The sequence below is a fragment of the Calonectris borealis genome, chromosome 14 (assembly GCF_964195595.1).
Source record: "Calonectris borealis chromosome 14, bCalBor7.hap1.2, whole genome shotgun sequence".
Lineage (NCBI taxonomy): Eukaryota > Metazoa > Chordata > Aves > Procellariiformes > Procellariidae > Calonectris > Calonectris borealis.
In genome coordinates this window covers 6,388,046-6,406,318 of record NC_134325.1, presented here as the reverse complement: position 1 = coordinate 6,406,318, position 18,273 = coordinate 6,388,046, and the positions used below count along the sequence as shown (strand labels likewise).

Here is an 18,273-nt window from a genome sequence, read left to right as displayed (position 1 = left end):
AGGGAGGTTTAGATTGGACATTAGGAGAAATTTCTTTACTGAAAGAGTGGTCAGGCCTTGGAACAGGCTGCCCAGGGAAGTGGTGGAGTCACCATCCCTGGAAGTATTTAAAAGACGTGTAGATGAGGCGCTTAGGGACATGGTGTAGTGGGCATGGTGGTGTTGGGTTGATGGTTGGACTCGATGACCATAGAGGTCTTTTCCAACCTTAATAATTCTATGATTCTGTGATTCTATTTTAAAGAGGGAGGAACACTAACAGAGATGTGACAGTCTTCTACACTGCCTCCTCAAAATGAATCTAAAATATTAGATTTTATACCATTAAGAGAGCTACTAGAAATGAGTTGCAAAAATATGAAAACAAAACACATCCAAGGAAAATGTTTGGCCTTAGAAGACACAAACTTTCTCTTCTTTCCTTGAGATTTAGATTCTTCACAATGTCCACACCACAAACTATTGAGTTTAATACTGTAGGACAGTCGCACAATACATGTTATTTTCCAGATACTCACTGGGGCAAGGAGGGGAGAAAGGAGGAGGTGGAAGGAAGAGGATCTAGCATGTAACATACATATTCAGAAAATCTGTAGGCTTTCCAGACTACAGATAACCTGATTAGATTACATTTATTCATTTCATAGCGTAGCTATTTCACAGAGAGCTAACTTTCTCTGGAAAGACAAAAATGAAAAATAAAATTTAAATTTCAACATATTAGAATTACTTTTTCCAACAAAAACATTAATATGGAAAGAGAAATAACCCCAGAGGAATGGCTTTAATCTACCAATCAGGGTAGGCAAACTCAGATTGAACAGATTTTCACTATTCCACAAGATACTGTTTCACAGTAGGTTAAATATACTGCAGTTTAAAAAAAGAAAAAAACTTTAGAAGAACTACAGAGGAAGATAAGCTTTATACTTTTAACAAGACCATCACTATCAGATAATCCTAATGCAATACAGAACAATAAATGCATAATTTCTAAGCATTTATAATTTGGTCATTTAGTGATTTCTCTTCCACTTGCTTCTGAAAATGATCACTGTCAATAAATCAAGCTTTCTTTTTCTAGTAGTACCAAGATTAATGATGAACTTCATCTGGGAAAAGAACAAATTCACAATGAGAAAAATGTTTTTTAAAAAATGTGAGGTTGTTGCCATGTGGAAGAACTCACATAGCCAGCAAAAGAGACAGTAAATCCACCAAAAGGGAAAATACATTATTACGCTCCTAAAAAAAGCCCTTGGTAGCACATACTTTCTGTACATGAGATGTAACAGAAAACACCAAACAATACTGAAAATTAATTTAAGTACTCGTATATAGTATTTCAAGGATAAAACAGATTTGCATGAAATCAGAACATAATGAAACTCAAGTATTCAAGTCTCTTAGTAGCTAATTAATATTCTCAGTCTGTTTTTAAAAGCAAATAAAAATATACAGAATATGCAGAATTACCTGAAACATCCCAGCATGCTAATGGAGTTCACACTGTCCTAACAGCGTTTACAGATTAATCTTTAAAAATAAGTGACTAGAGCATTAACTCTGTGCATTCAGAAACATTAGTTCAGAATCACTATTACCAAAGATGTTTGATAGTATCTGTTATTCAAGACATCCCATTCTGTCTTCATAGTGCTGGTTTTTGTCTATTTTCAGGACAGTTTTCTTACTGCCTCCCCCAAGTGTGTGCATACACACGCAAAATTGCAGTATGTACATTCAGAGCTCCACTGCCTTGTAAATCGTTTTTAAACACTTGAAAAAAACCCACTCTATATAGTATCTCCTGTCAAGCAACTCCCTGCTCTACTAGTATATCTACAGAAATCACATTTACCAGCTAAAAGAATTACATGGCCAATATCTGGTTTATTAAAAAAAACAAACCACTGAACAACACAAAAAAATTGATTACACCAGTAGCCCATATGCAAAATGCAATACTCATGAGAGAACGCATTCCTTTTCTCTAAAGGATCATAAAGATTAGTCGACTTAGAAGACACACATTCATACCAGCAGCTTAAAAAGTTTATTTTGTTGAAATTTTAATACTAATAAATCTCCTAGTAGCTAGACAAAAAATTAACTGTCCTAGTATTTCTATACATGTAAACATGGCAGATGTTTATTTTGGGGCTGTTTGGGTTTCCTCCTTTCTCTTCACCTGATATTTTTGCTGCTATAGTAAGCAAATGCAATAGACAAAATAAGATAGCTCTCTCCCCAGAGGTGATACACAGGCTTTATCAGTTGCACTAAAAACAGGCAAAAAAGAGGGTAACACTCATTGGCTTAAGCTCCCAATATATACATATATATTTTCTATATTTCCACATTTATGTTGAAGTCTTACCTTTTTTAACTTTAAAGTACTATCTTCTCATTTGCAAACATAATACTATCACAAATATATTGTAAAACTTCTAATACACAACTACTAGTGTTTAGCAACAGATGCAATTAGATACACGGCTGTCAGTTATTTGAAGAACTGTTATTTAAAGAAAGATAAGAGAAAAGAAATCTAAACATTACGTACCTCTATCCTAAGTAATTCTATCATAGATTTTTCAGAGAAATGCGCGGATAACGATATGGTTAAACTAGACCTGACACATGTCCAGCAGCCTTATCCTTCTTCCATTGGTTGTTTAGAAAAGGTCCCCTTGTGGATTAAAGGTTCATTAAAAACATGAAAGTAAAGCACAGAAATTAAGATACAGTTGTTAAATGGAGGGAGGCTACCAGAGGGAATTCCCATACAGCCAAGGTGTTCAAATTATTTAGAGGTGATCCTGAAAACCATGAGGTGACCAAGTCAATAGAGGACAAAAATTAATCTGGGCAAAAACTGAAATGCTGACTGGAACAGATAGGAAAATAATCTTCAGGTATGAGTAACCACGTGATAAGATGCCAAACTGAACTCAGTGTCAACAACAGAAAACTAAGTCAAAGACGGGAGAAATTAAAAACATCTCTGCAGTTTTTATCGCTCAAAACAACACTAGCAATCTGAGAAAAGGATATTTTTTAATCTTAGCAGAATGACTAGCAGCAGTCAAAGTATGTTAAGAATTGTTGGGAAAGGAATAGATAAGAAAAAGTATAATTAAATTATTATAAAAAACAATGGGCTCATACATTGAATACTGCATTCACCTATAATCAATCACTCCATGAGATAAAAGACAAATCTAAAAGCCTCATGCTGAAAAGCTAGCACTCAAGCAGGGCTAGTGAAAGGTACAGAACACACGTCCCACACACTAAGTGACCAAAGCTTCTAAGCTTGGAAAACAGAATGAGAGGTGGGGATTTGACAGTGGTCTCAGCTAAGAATGGGTTAAGGAAACAAAGAATTATTATCATTGCTTCTAAAAAAAAAAAAATCTAAATAAGAAAACCTTTAGGAAGAAAGAATAGCATAAGGATCAAAAGATAATGTAATTTAAAAGTTACAGGTTTCAGGCAATACTCTGTTTTTATCCTCCAGTTACAATGGAGTTGAGGAAATCAGATTTTGGGCTTAAAAAGTAAGATAGATGTGATATTGTTTAAAAGGAGAAATGCCTTTGGAAAAGACTAGTGCAATACAGTCTCAGCCTTCTACTGAAAGTACCCAGTTCTCATTTGATCAAGTGAGGCAAGGGCGTCTGGTTCATAACTGACTCACAATCAGACTAGGATTACATCATTTATTGACATCATTTTCCAGAACTTCTTTTCAAATCTTCTTGACAGAACATTGCTTCCTGGATGAGAAATGGCCAGAGCAGTCTGTACACTCATCACTTCTAGATCACTGTAAATTACTTTTCTAATGTTAAATGTGTCCTTTTAATAGATATGTTTGTTGCAGCCTCAACCAGTTTGTGCTTATGTCTCCCCACTAGCTCCCATCTGGTGACAACTCCTGGCTTTGGCCCTAATCTTAAATTAAAATCAACCCGTAAGTAATAAATCACGTCACAACAGCACTGAAGAACAAATTGCCGTTTATGAAACCCTTAAGAGTGCTTCTACTTCAAACAGGATTCTTCAGCTATAGAAAAAAGTACTCTTGGTCAAAAGGATTCCATAATGGAAAGTTTCCACAGACCATGTAAATCCAGAGACTACCTTTCCGACTGTGTCCTGTTTGTGTAAGTCATTTCATCACTGAGATACGATCTACAACACTGATTGCAAACTAATACATGATCAACAACACCGATTCCATACAAATCCCCAACGCCTGCGGGAAAAGAAGTGAAAAGACGGCATGGCCCCATTACAATTCCTAGACCTAAGACAGGGAGGTGCTAACAGCTCCTTTGATTTCAGCAGAGACATCCACGTATGTCAACAATGTCGTTTGACAGGAACTCAGATATGACCCTGATGAACAGCATCTGTGTAAAACCTACATTGTCTCATAGAAGTGGTACAAAACTAAGGAACCCAGAGCATCCCACACACTTGAAAATGACATCTTCAAAGTAATTTGAATGGATATATTAAAACCATCTAATTTTAAAAACACTCTGTGTGTACTTCAGGCCAATAATAAACCTTTGAAAAATGTTCTCACAAAGACTGTTCCTGAGTAGTCACTACAAAAACATACTCCTCTCTATATCCCTCTGGCCATTCCCTCTTCTTTTAGAATAAAAAACACCTGTCTCTATTAATTCTACTACATTGTAAGATCTTTTTCCCAGTTTTGATACCATCTCAGTGTGAGTAATTGAAGTCTAGAGATAACAAGTTATGCCCGTTCACCTGATTGTCCTCCCAATAAACACCTTCATTTCTCTTCCAAAAAAGTTTCTAACATACACAAAAGATCACTAAAACCATGTGCCACCAGCAAGTTGTTCTTTCAATTCTGCTTTTAATATTTTATCTGCTACTGTGATTACAAGACCAGAAACAGCCCAGGGAAGCGTGACTAACCAGGGAGGCACTCCAAGGAGTTCTATCCAAACACCTATTTTCCCTTACACACATACAAATTTTCTTTATATTAAATTTGATGGAAACTTTACAAGAGATTAAATAAAAATCAATTAAGAGATGGAAGTTGCAACACAGACGCACAGTGGCTGCTGTCTATACTGTCTTTGAGATTTGCTCCATTGCAACCTGTTCTCCTCACTGCATGACCAGGAGCAGCTTGTTTGCACACTTGTATCGAGCCAAAGCCCTCCCGAGCAGCAAGCCACTCGCATTCCACGTTAACACCTGGGGTGACCTCAGCTCAGCAGCTATCCCACAGTCTTTGTACCTAATCATGGGCCTCTCCCACACACTGCAAAATACGTTCAACCTTCTATTTCATCCCGGTTCTCAGCACGGGCCTTAACATAGGATTGGCCCTTGGATTTGCTTTGGGGTTGGGGAAGGGCAGCTGTTCAGTTCCTTTTTTGTTGGGGTTTTGTTGCTGTTGTTGTTTTTGGTTGGTTGGTTTGTTTTTTAAGCCATGTGAGAAGCACTTCTCAGGGCTGTACCAGAAGCTCTGAGCAGAGGGCTGTACAGCCATGCTCTACTTCTCCTTTCCTCTCCAAGTCCACAATAGAAGACTGTCAGAAAAGCCTCAGTCTCGCATGGCCCTTCTCTGGGCCTCATTTTTCTTAATGCTATACTGCTTTAAATTAAATGTAACGCAAATTAAATGTCACATAATTTGAAGCATAAAGTGTTCAGAATCATGCGGGCAGCCATACAAACCACCACATGCAGGCCATCACAGCATGATGCCCAGCCTCTGGAGGCTGCTTAAACAGTGTTGGAAGACTAGGCTGGAAAAGGAAAAGCTATCTGGTGTTGTCCCGTTCCTCTTGCCCTTTGGAGTGGTTTTAGAAGTGCGTAGAACTTTCTCCTAAACTCTGTCTAGGGAAGATACCCAGTCATCCCATTACAGAAGGGATTCCAGGAGCAATCTAGCATCCAGCAAGGACGTCAGGAGTAGTTAAACCCTAAAGACATGCCCAGATACACCAGTTTGAACACATCCATTTCTTCTTTTCTTTTTTCTTTTTTTTAAATCGGACAATCAAGATAAAATATGCTGGAAACTAATATATATGATTCTATTTGTCTAGAATAAATTGAAGAATGCCTCATCAAAAATTTTTTAATAAATACCAGCCCAAGACAGGGGACGTAGAAAATCTAAAACGTAAGAAAACCAAGGCATTACAATGGAAACTAGTAATATTTTGTGTATTTCAATTTCAGTACAAACCTTCCAGTTTGCTCTAAAGACATTTTACATTTATGTTCTGTATATTTGATATTTATATAAGGTTAAAGCATTATTATTTAAGTATCCTATTTACATTGCCTTTTTGTTTGTTTATTTTGGGGGGGTTCTGTTTGTTTGTTTTTTAAAGATCTGGTAAAGATTTTCTCTCAAGCCCTAACGTGGAACAATGGTAGAATCAAAAACATCCTATCGCAATGAGAAGTAAATTTTTAAGCATAAACCATCTCTATGACATTTTTGCTACAATACCAGAAGAACTGTCAAACTACTAAACTACTGTAGGTAAATGTGTTACTGTTTTAGATCTCTTGACATGGGTATAAAACTACTTACTCTTCTCGCAAAATAAATTCAATATTTTCTGGAGAAACCTGTCCTGTCACAGGATGTCTAAATGACGTGGTCTGCTGATTATGGCTGAAAGGAAAAAAAAAAGAAAAAAAGAAAAAAAGAAATTAACATTGCTAAACTCAGTAAAATATACCTATTATCTCTAAAAGGCAGAACTGTTTATACTGATGCTTTGCTGCTACTACTCCAGAAATGAAACATATTCCCTAGGTACTTTTGAAGCCAGAAATGTTTTCAGCTCCTTCCTGCATTCTTGTTGACTTTGCCAATGGCACACCATACCATTTAATTATTAAACAGGTTAATGTTTTAAAAATAAACTAGTTGCAATCCTTAGTTAGGGAGTCGCACTTGAATTTATGATTATTTACACCTGACTGTCACCAGATTATTTAAACATAACATAGAAATTACACAACATAAATTACTGATTTGTACTTCTGTAAATTTCACAGAACAGAACCAGAAAAATAATTTAAAATGTTGCTGGACAACATTTTACACAATTTGTAATATTTAATGAGATTACAGAGAGAGATTTTGTGGAAGCCATTTGTTGCATGCGTTTTTTTTCCTCTAGTATGGTATTTCTTCAATCATTTTTCTTTACACCTCCATGCAGAGGATCATATATAACTTTAGTTGTTCAGTTGCACGGCCTATATAAAACAACATAATTTAATCTAAGATTAATTAAAATTAGGATTTTCTAACAACTTTCCCCTCAGAGTAGTATCTAAATGTTTTGCTATCCTCTATGAAACATTGCTATCTATTAAAGACAATTATTTTATCTGTGTAATGGTACTCATACAATGCAAAAATATGGAGTGAAGAAAGCTTATTTTAAGCTAAACTTGTAGTCTTCCCTCCTCCCCAAAGTAAATCATTGGAATTAATTGTATAGAAAACACAAGACAATTTCTAGAGAGTCTCATACCTACTAAGCCCTTTATTCTGCAGCCCTGTCCAAAGAAGTCATCTATAAAAATCACAAATTCTTAATTTTTATGGGTTTAGTTAACAGTATTTAGGTAAACAACATCCAAAACTAGAATTCCCATCAAATGCAACAAAATGTTAAACACACTGTGAGAATATTCAGGGGAAAAAAAATAATAAGGCCATTAAATGAATTATACATCAAAGAGCCAAAAATGAACACTTCATCCATTTTTTTGTTTTAAAGAAGATTTGGGGTTTTTCCTTCCGTAATGCCTAGCGATTTCAGGTTTGACCCAATTGTCTAGCATAGGACGATGTCCCCCCAGAAACAGAATAAGGCATAAAGAAATATTTAGGGGTTTCAAAGTAATGAGATTCCAAAGAAGTAACAGCCTTTCTGTAGCATAAAGGACAGCTAAAAATCAAACAGCTCATGCACCCATAACATTCAAATATAAATAGCTCAGGACAAGCCTTGATTTAAAAAACAAAACAAAACCAAACAAAAACCACCACCAAAAAAAAAACCAAACAAAAAAAACCACAAACAACCCAACAACAACAATAAAAAAACCCCACAACCAAAACCACAAACTGCTCTCGCTAAGTCCCACTTGGACCATGAACAGCAGAGGATGTTTTCTGCGTTATAAACTTTTCACCCCTTTTCCAATATGCCTTGCTACAGGAAGTCATATATAAGGGACTGACAAAATGAACATTTTCAATGATAAGCTGAAAGCTGTGACAACTTATGTTACACCAAAAGGCCTTTTTCCAGCCTCGCCTATTACAAAAATTCTAGCCCTACAGACATTAAATATGAATTTTGTTCATGTTCTGTGAACAACATATGAGGCCATCAACCACCCCACAGCACCAGCGACAGCATTCATTTCCCCGAGTGCTGAGAACTGACCTCTGCTACAGAGGTGGGTTAGTGAAGTACCTTTGCAGTTTCCAACTCTTCAGTTTTCCCATGAAATCAGAGAGCAGGAGAAAGTATTTCCAGTAAGCCTGCAGTGCCAACATCTACAAAGCAAACATGATCTTTTTCTCACAACATGATGGAGGAGTATTGTTTGCTGAAGAAGTGGTTTTCCATGAGTTTATATTCTAATTTTGAGTATACATCTAAAGAAAGGAATAGGAACTTGCAGGTGTGAAAGAAAATAATAAATAAATTATAACAGTAACAATTAAACTCCAGTTTTGTCACACAGTTCAAACAGTTTTAAGCTAAAAGTCTCTTCTTTTAAATCAGGACTGAAGCAGTCTGTTTAACCTTTGATACTTAGGCTAGGACTACTAGCAAAATGCAAATACATAGTTAGCTTTAAAAATGAAAGTACATTGTCTGCTTTATTCTCTAGAGGCAGACAAACTGTCAGCAAGCTCTCATCTGCAGGCTTTTAGTCATTAATAACTCACTCTACAATTTTAGTCATTAATGACTCATTCTACAATTAAGACTAAGAAAAAGGACTATATTCCAGAAGTGCTCTAGGGTTATTTAGGAAATGACGTTACCTATTATACCATACTAGCACTTTTACAAATGTTTTATTATTTCCCATGAAATAAATTCACCAGGCCTTCAGAAGATGAATTAGTCCTCTTGCTGTAATTAAAGAGCAAGTCCATTACTAATAGACTAAATATTACTTGCTAATAATAAAAGTTTCAGCTGGAAAGTAAACACTTCTTAAATATGTAAGCAATTGCATTTTGGGACAAGTTTTTTGAATAGGAAGAGCAGAGAAACAGAAGGATAGTTCCGTTACTACATAAAATGCAGAGGGTAATTTCACAGACAAGACGACATACAAAACCAAAACTTTCTGCAAATCTGCAGCTCCAATCCTTAGGACTTGACTGGGAAGCGAGAAATGAAACCACTGCCAGTAACAATTAGTTTTGCAGAACACAGTGGTTTATTTGAATTTGAAAAGTGAGAGTTTAAGTGTTTTGCCTCATAGGACTCATTAAGAATAAGCAATACTATTCAAAACAACCTATACAACAGATGGCTAATGCCTCGCAACAAGGAATTAGATAGCAGGGAGATTTTTGTCCACAATGAGAGCAGTCAAACATTGGAAAGGTTGCCTAGCAAGGCTGTGGAATCTCCATCCTTAGAAACATCCAAAACGCGGCCGGATAAGGCCTTTAGCAACCGAATCGAACTTTTTAAGTTGGTTCCAACTTTGAAGCTGGCCTGGTTCCCAGAGGGGGTGGATCTGATGGGGTCCAGAGGTTCCTTCCAACCTAAATTATTCTGTTCTGTCATTCTCTGCTGCTCCCTCCATCTTTCTCTGCAAATATAATTTAATTCTTACAATCCCTTTGAAGCTTTCCCAGTATTGCAAGAATATTAGCAGTACCTTGTTTTGATTAGAACGAGAGAAATTGTAACATTAGATTTTCAGATTTAGATCACAATTATTTTTGTTGTTTTCATGTCCTTTAAACATTTGCTTAACAGTAATATCTGTTTACACAACAATGGTAACAATAACATCTCCAGTGAGAGTGATCTAGTAGACTTGTTGCATTGAAAGCACCCCCTCCCTTCCAAGCACAGACTAAGAAAAGACCTGGCACAGCTGTCCTCCAGACACGTCAGCTAACCAAGCCTTCCAGTAGTTAATCACCTGTATTTCCTCCAAATGCCAACTGCTGAATGCGTTTCCATTGTCCAGAAATCTACCATGTGTAACAGGCACAATAAATGAAGCTTAATAAAAGGACACGATACGCCGCTCCACTCTTCATGCCCCTTTTTTCACTAGAGAAAGACTTAATACCCCCAACAAAACTGGGAAAGGCTTATGATGCTTCACCACGTGAATTCTGAACGCCACGTAACTTGTATTAGTACACCACCACACATTTGAAACGCCAAGCTAACTTTTCTAGTAGTGTTACGGATTTTCTGTGTGATAAATTATGGCATTTTTCCTAGCAATCATCTTTTAATTTTAACAATTTTGTATTATTCTGATTTTGTATAATTACTAATCAACAGAACCACCAAACCCAAGTAAGTATGAAAACATGAAAAATCCACACAAAAATTACATTCATTAGCATCTACCACTACCATCATTATTAAATTACACTGTAGACTGCTAAAAGTAATTCTGAATTTCGAAGTTATAGAACACCATCTTCCAAGGCTTGCTGTTGGTTTGTAATAGTTAAGACTCAGACTTTTCATAATAGAATCACAGTTCAAACACCGGTTCTTTGAAACTAGATACCGCCACACAAATTCTACCATTCCACAGCATGCGTACACAACATTTACAAACGTAAGAAATGATAGTCACCCGCTGTCTTAAGGCTGATGTACTATAACAGTTTAGAAAGACTCAAGACCTTCAAGATGTAAACAATGTTAATACACCTGGCTAATATTAGCCACGTCTGAAAGCATGCTGCTTCAGCATCTAATGTGACTTCTAAGTTGGCCCTGGACTCAGGGGTGGGGGGGGTGGAACCAGAAAAACTGACAAACTGGATGTTGCTTATGATCCTACTGGGTGGGCAGGAATGCAGACAGACAGACACCGATACCCTTTGGTAACACCTTACTGCTCGCCATCAGAATGCAGCCTAAAATATTTCTCAGGTATTCATTAAGAAAGTCTGCAAATTTAACATTGCCTATCATCTGTTTGCGCTAAGCTGACCTATAGTATGATGAAATTTAACTGATTTAAACACAGGAAAACCACACAATTACAATCCAGTCTCCAATCCTATAGTATAATTGACACAGGTGGGCATTGCCTGCATGGGTCCTTTCACAGAACTCATAATTAACAGGATTTCACCTATTATTATTTTTTTTTCTTTTCAGTTCATTTTGTATTCAAGTCAAAGCCAAGTTTTAATAATTAACTTTTGGACATGACTGATGCTGATGGCCTTTCATTTGCAGTCAAGCAAGTTTATAGATTGCCTCTAGAGTAATTTAAATGCCCAGACAGATGAATCTTGAAAGATGTGAATCAACTACTGATTGAGTCTACATCACATTATCAACAAATTTATAAGTTACAAGAAAAATTAATGTTTTCATTGGACAGACTGTCCTATAAATTATTACGAGCCATTTCTATAGTATTTATTTTCCATGTAGGCTAACTCCTTTATGCTCACCTGCAAGACCAGATAAGCATGAAAATCTTCACACTGAACCCGCAAATGGTGGTGATAGTTACGGGAGAGCACCCACTTCTGCAGGTGACAGAAGAACTCGTGCGGTGAAGAACTGCTGTTCAGCCAGCAAGTTGTTCACTCCAAACAGGAGAAAGTGCTTGTATCTAACCAGGCAAACCAGGCATAAGTTGCTTTATTTCATAACATATTTCTGAAACACATAAATAGCTTCAAAATAGTTTCAGCACTGCCTTCTGAGTATTTTTTAGATATTAGCTTTTAGAATTGGTTGGAAAGAGTATCAATGAATAGTCCAAGAAAATCGGTACCAACAAAGTTCTGCAAAGAATATTATTGGAAGAAAAATGCAGTGTAATACAGACATAATTTGGAAGAATACCAACTAATTGTATTACACAAGAATAGCACCCACTACAAGCTGGACGCACATAAAAACCCGTCTTTTCAACACACTGACCATCATCCATGGCTTAAAAAAGTTGGGTGCCTCCTCAGAGTAGTGGTAAAATCCTTGTTCCACTGTAATCAGTGTCTGGGAGACTTTCATAAGGTCAAAACTTCACCCTCTCGTACAGTTTAATTAGCATCTTAACCTATGAACTATTCCACAAGAATCACAAAGTAAAAGTGATTCTCTCAAAAAAAAAGTGATTCTCTCAAATCTCATATCCTCCTTAGACTATTGGCCTGAGAATTGACAAGTGTTTAGTTATTTACTCAGAATACAATTCAGTAATTGTATTCAGTAATACAATTGAGCAGCTACGTCTGTGACTACAATCAGTCAACACAAGAGCCTGTGCTTATAGAGACAGCTAAGGGGACAGCTGGCATGACATCAGATTATATCATATTTTCACTTTTCCTTGCAAAAGCTTGGAGACAAGAAAAGTTTGAAACTAACAGTTAAACGGTCAGCAGACCAACAGACGGTCTCACGTAGTGTCCTTCCCTCTACCTAGCTCACTAACAATGAGGTTAAAAAAGAACTGCAAGTTTCTTTGGAACTGAGTCAATTTTTTTTTTCTGTCTTAATGAACTACCAAAGATAATTTGTACTATTCAATAGTAATATCGGCCGGAAAGATTCTGTTGTTAATGAACATCCTTTTAAGAACAGATCTAATAAATCAATGGTAAGCTAATATGGAAAATGCCACAGAATCACTACAGATATTTTCAGTCATTAAAAGAACAGATAAAAGGATGAATATACTATCACATCACAGGATCATCACAGATTCCCATGAGTAATACAGGTTGAAGTAATCTGCTGATTCAACAAATCCTTTTGAGGCATATCATGAGACACCATCAGGATTTTAATAACTCACAAAAACCACATTCAAGTAACTTGAAATTAAGGGGAAAAAGCATGATTTGAAGACAAGGAAATCCTTAGAAAAGAGGACATTCCTGAAAAGTGAAATTTGATTCTATTTCCTTACTTCTGCAATTTCAGAAAAATTACAGTCCCTGCCTTCAAAATTGAAAATTAAATTAAAAAATTCTCTGATCCAGCAAAATAAAATTAGAAAGGTAAAAGATCACATTATTGTATCACATCATCTTAATTCAGGCTTGCAACTCACTTGACATTGTTCCTTTCTTTCCCACTGAAGTATTTGAAGATAGATGATTCTCCATAAATCTCCAAAATAAAATGTAGTACCTTCAAAACTATCTATCTAAATTAATTTGGAACTTTGCTACCTAATAAAAATAAGACAGCAGACAGCTGACTCAGTAATTGTACATTTCTTACAGATATCATGTGAACATCTAAGCCAAACCTTGAAAGTCTGAAATGGAAGGAGGAGTAGGTCCAATAGTTAAATACATGTATTGGTGATATACAGATACATATATTTGTATGCATACATGCACACCCCTCTCATCTCCAATGCTGGTGCAGGTATTTCTCCACTGATGTAAGTAACTCTGGCTCCTATAGAATTAAATGGCTGGGGCAAATGGTCCCAACAGTCCAATCAGATGCAGAAACAGTCCAATCAGATGCTCACAGAGCAAGCAAGTTTTTTTTTTAATCAAAGATTTTGGGAAGCATGGAGGTGTGTGTTTGTTTGTTTTTCTACTGGGGGGTCACTGGTGTGACAGGAAAGCAACAACTTAACTTTTTTCACTACTCAATTCTGTACTACACATAAGGCAGCATTTGCCGTATAGCCTATGCAGACCATAGTAGCCATATTACAGTAGCAGAGTTGCAGAATAGTTATATGTGAAATGCTGCTATAAACCAATCCTGCCACAAGAAAACAATATGTATAGAGTGACACGTCACATTATTTGTTTCTTCTGGATCTGATACACAAACTAAATTAATAAACGCATTCTTTAATAAAAAAAGAAAGTGGTGATATCACTAAGTAATATGATTAAAACACCCTGGGTAAAAGCAGCATACCCTTAAATTCCAACGTCAACTGCAATTTAAAGAGTCTAGTGAGGAAGCTGTCCGACAAGCACTGCCATATAAGCACACTATTTTGGAAAAAAAACATTTAAGGGAAGCTTTACATAAAAATATTATATATCTCAATTTTTAAGCCATAACAAAACTGGTTAAAAGAAAAGAGATGTTCGGAGGCTGAAAACCCTCACCAGGCCTATTTGAACATATTTTACTTTGATGCAAAGACTTACACAATAATAGACACAATGATCCACATTGTTCTAAATATGAAAGCAAATACAAGTTTTCCAGGATCCAGCTTTCATCTAAGTAGCAAGCCATACAGTGTAGAAAGCTGAAACAATTTAATACAACAGCTATGAAAACTGAGTAAAACAGCTTTCCGAAACTTTATTACTCTGCCATGTAAGACATATAACCTCAAAACATTTTCTCTTCATCAGTTTTTTAATGTCGAAGACAGATTTCAACTTATTTATTATTTATTGAATTTAATGCATAATATGAAAAAGGGATTATCAGAGGACAATACTGCAGACTGAGACCTTGCTGGGCTGCTGTGTGTGCCCTCGGACAGCGTGGAAACACAACGCCCTTTTCCCCTTTCCATAAAATGGAAATGCTTTATTTACAACCTATACTATGGGAATGAAGTTTTAATCAAATACTGTTTTCTTAGAAAATCACAAGTGTCCAGAACAGAATTAAAGAATTATAGCTGGTATCCATCAAGTTCTTTCGGGGTACAGTCTAGACCACTGCATCCAATTTTGGACCTCCTCATACAGGAAAGGCATCAGCAAACTGAAGCGAGTTCAGCAGAGGTGCACCAAGATGGTCAGGAGCACCCGCTCTGTGAGGAGAGGCTGGGGGAGCCTGGAGAAATGACAGCTTCAGGGTGACCCACCAGCAGCCTCCTGCAAGATAATCAAGAAGGCTCTTCACAGTGGTGCATGACAGGAGGACAAGAGACAGCAGGCATACATTGAAACAGGAGAGCTTCAGACTGCATATAGGAGATACTTTTTCATCTTGAGGATACAAAGATGTATCACGAGGAGGTGAAGCACTGGAACAGGCTGCCAGAGAGGTTATGCAGCCTCCATTCTTGGAGGTTTTCAACACCAGAGTGGAGGAAGACCTGAGCAACCCGGTCTGACCTCGCCACTGACTCTGCTTTGAAGAGGAGGTTGTACTAGAGACCTCCTGAGGTTTCACCCAAACCAAATTGTCCTACAATCATAAGGTTGGGTGTAGTTCCTATTTCTACCATAAAGGCAAAAAACCACAACCAAAACCTAAAACAACCAAAAAAGTTTCACAGAACAGATCTTGCTAACAGAATAATGTAAAAACTCCACATCATTTAGGAAGTAAAAACTCAATTTGGCATTAAAATCTGGTTTCTTCCTTCAACCTGTAATAACACCATTCATTAACTTCTTCACCAAATAATTAAATCCAAAGTTCATTTACATTCTACTAATAAATACTGCATGAAAGAAGATAATTTATGCAGCCTGGGTTCCTGTGGTTATGTGCTTTTTATCTAATAGGACACATGTTCCAGCCAAAGCCTTTCCTGTAGTTAAGGACATTCATGGGTCTGTGTCAGTCCCTCTCTAGCCCTACCCATGTCCTCCACTGCTTCACAACACTGTTGAGGCACTGACTGCAATCCTACAAACCTCATCCCCTTCAGACACCAGGCTAAAGAATAAACAAGGATATTAGCATCACATTTGCTGAAGTACCATTTAATATGAAGAAACCACAATTCCCACAGCGCACACCTATTCTTGTGGGTTGGCTGTTCATGTTTACTGGCATATATATTAATAGAAGTTCCTTCATTAGTAACAAACTGTTCCAGCCTATCTTGTGGTTAATTCTGAAACACTTCAAACTCTATTCATATACAGCTTAAGCTAAAAATAAAAAATGACAGGAACAAAGCTACTTCCTTTGGTTTGTGCGATTCTTTACTGTTTTAAAGGAGTTCCTCCTTCCCCAATCTTGTTCAACTCACTGTGTTGGATAAAATATGATGCATCTCCTCCAACTTTAAATGCATTTGTAAAATACTTTTTCCTATCAAATCTTAAGTATAAAGTGGACTACAGTACTCCTGAAAGGCACATAACATCAAGCTTTTGCTTGAGAGCAGACTAGTAATACAAGACCATTTAGCCTAGAGCAACAAGAGTAAATTACTGGAGTCTATCAGACGAACTCTTCAGAGCTTGGAGTTACACAGCTGCTGGTTACCTTCCTTTCCAAAGAGGCCCAGCACCTACAGCACTGAAATACTGACACGTACAAAAGCCATGACGTTAGCATCAGTTCACAGAACACTACTGCAAGTCACACACAAATCCATACAAACCCAGAGCCGAATTCACACTCCACCATTAAAACCAACAGAAGGCCCATTAACCAGGGGCAGCTCTTACCCTGGGGCAGTGGGAGCCATTCCTAGCAGAACTTCTTCATCCCCTCTTTCCGAGCCTTTCTTCCCTCCTGCACGCGGTGCAGACCTCAGACCCGCGGGTACAAAGCCTGGCCCCGCAGCAGACCTGCACTGTCAAAAACTAGTATTCTTAAAAAAAAAAAAATTTTAAAAATCACATTAATCAATACATACTATGAGTTACTGTGTATTAACCACACTCTTTCATACCTCATCTAAAATGGTTCTGAGGCCAAAGCTATAAAGTGGATAAAACTTTACTAAAACGTTATTTACCCAAATGTTTCCATCATACTGTTACCCCACTGTGTAGTGAGAGATCCACTATGATTCATAGCCTACAACTAATTCCAGATTAATATTTTAGGGATTGGAACTGTAAAACAGACACGGAAGATTCTCTTTTTAGATTATAAAACAGAGTTTATAAATTATCCAGAAATGTCTTTTTAATTCAACGAAAAGCTCTTCAGCATGAAGCAAAAAAAAGAGGGGATTTATAGCTATATCAGTTGTTGACAACTTCAGTCAAACTTGCTCAAAGGAATAACCTAGAGCCAACTTGTCCTTACGGAGATGTAGAAATACTCAGTGGCCCCAGGTCAAACAAGCAGAGAAACTCCTATGACATTTCCAAACAATCACAGAAATATTGCCGTAGAACTAATCTCAAGTATTCTCTTTGGCATCTATAGAACAGAAAATATGCTAAGATATACAAAACACTTCTAGACAAGCTTTACACAACCAAACAAAAAAAATAACATTAAGATATTAAGAATTTCAACATTGTACTAAACAATTCCGATCTCTAAAACTCTTCTGCTTTTAATACTCATTATTTTACTCAATGCAGAAACCCAAACAAACTGTTCTGAAAATGAACTATTTTGGTGTGTGTAATGCCAGAATTTTCTTTGCTAAACATAAACCGATGAACTAATTCTGCAGAAGGAAGGCATTATTTTCAGTCATCCAGAGTCTCCTCCCCAACCTCCAAACCCACCACTATATAATCAAAGCATGTCAAGTGACAATATAACCTATAGCAATGGGTTAATAACAATTTACATTATTGGCATAAATTACGCTGAGTTTACTGTATTGAATGCCTAAGTATGTGAACCAAACATAAATCAAATTTAAGAAAACTCTCATATAATCACATTCTCTGTTTAATTTCTTCAATCACGTTGTCCTATCAGAAGGAGAAAATTTGAGAATAAAATATTAAAATAAAATATAGTCAGACAGCTGTGAGAAGAGTGGCACTGAAAACAACCCAGCCACCGAAGAAACATTTGCATTTTCTTAATGTCACTAAGACGACACATTAACAGCGCCCAAAGAGTCAGCTCAGAAAAAGCCCAGAGTAGACAGAGGTGATGACAATACAAAAATCTAGTGGCTAAGGAAAATAGCACAAGGAATGTATAAAGAAACACATTTTCACTCTTTCTGTCTTGAAAATAGCTTTAGCTCGCAAACACATTTTTAAAACTACTTCGTTGGTTTTCTGTGAAGTGGGTCGAAGGTTTCATTTATATCAGCAAACATCATTACTGGGTAGCATGCAGTCATTTGGGGACAGCATGCATCTTCAAA

The 18,273-nt window shown here is 36.7% G+C and overlaps 1 protein-coding gene across 2 annotated transcripts in view; it reads right to left on the bottom strand.

Moving 5' to 3' along the window:
• Positions 1-18,273, bottom strand: part of PLEKHA7 (pleckstrin homology domain containing A7) — a 161,856-nt gene that overhangs the window by 62,704 nt on the left and 80,879 nt on the right. For both annotated transcript variants that reach the window (XM_075162732.1, XM_075162733.1), the window contains one exon: positions 6,611-6,694. In XM_075162732.1, the coding sequence (XP_075018833.1) occupies positions 6,611-6,694 (84 nt within the window). The remainder of the gene's footprint in view (positions 1-6,610; positions 6,695-18,273) is intronic.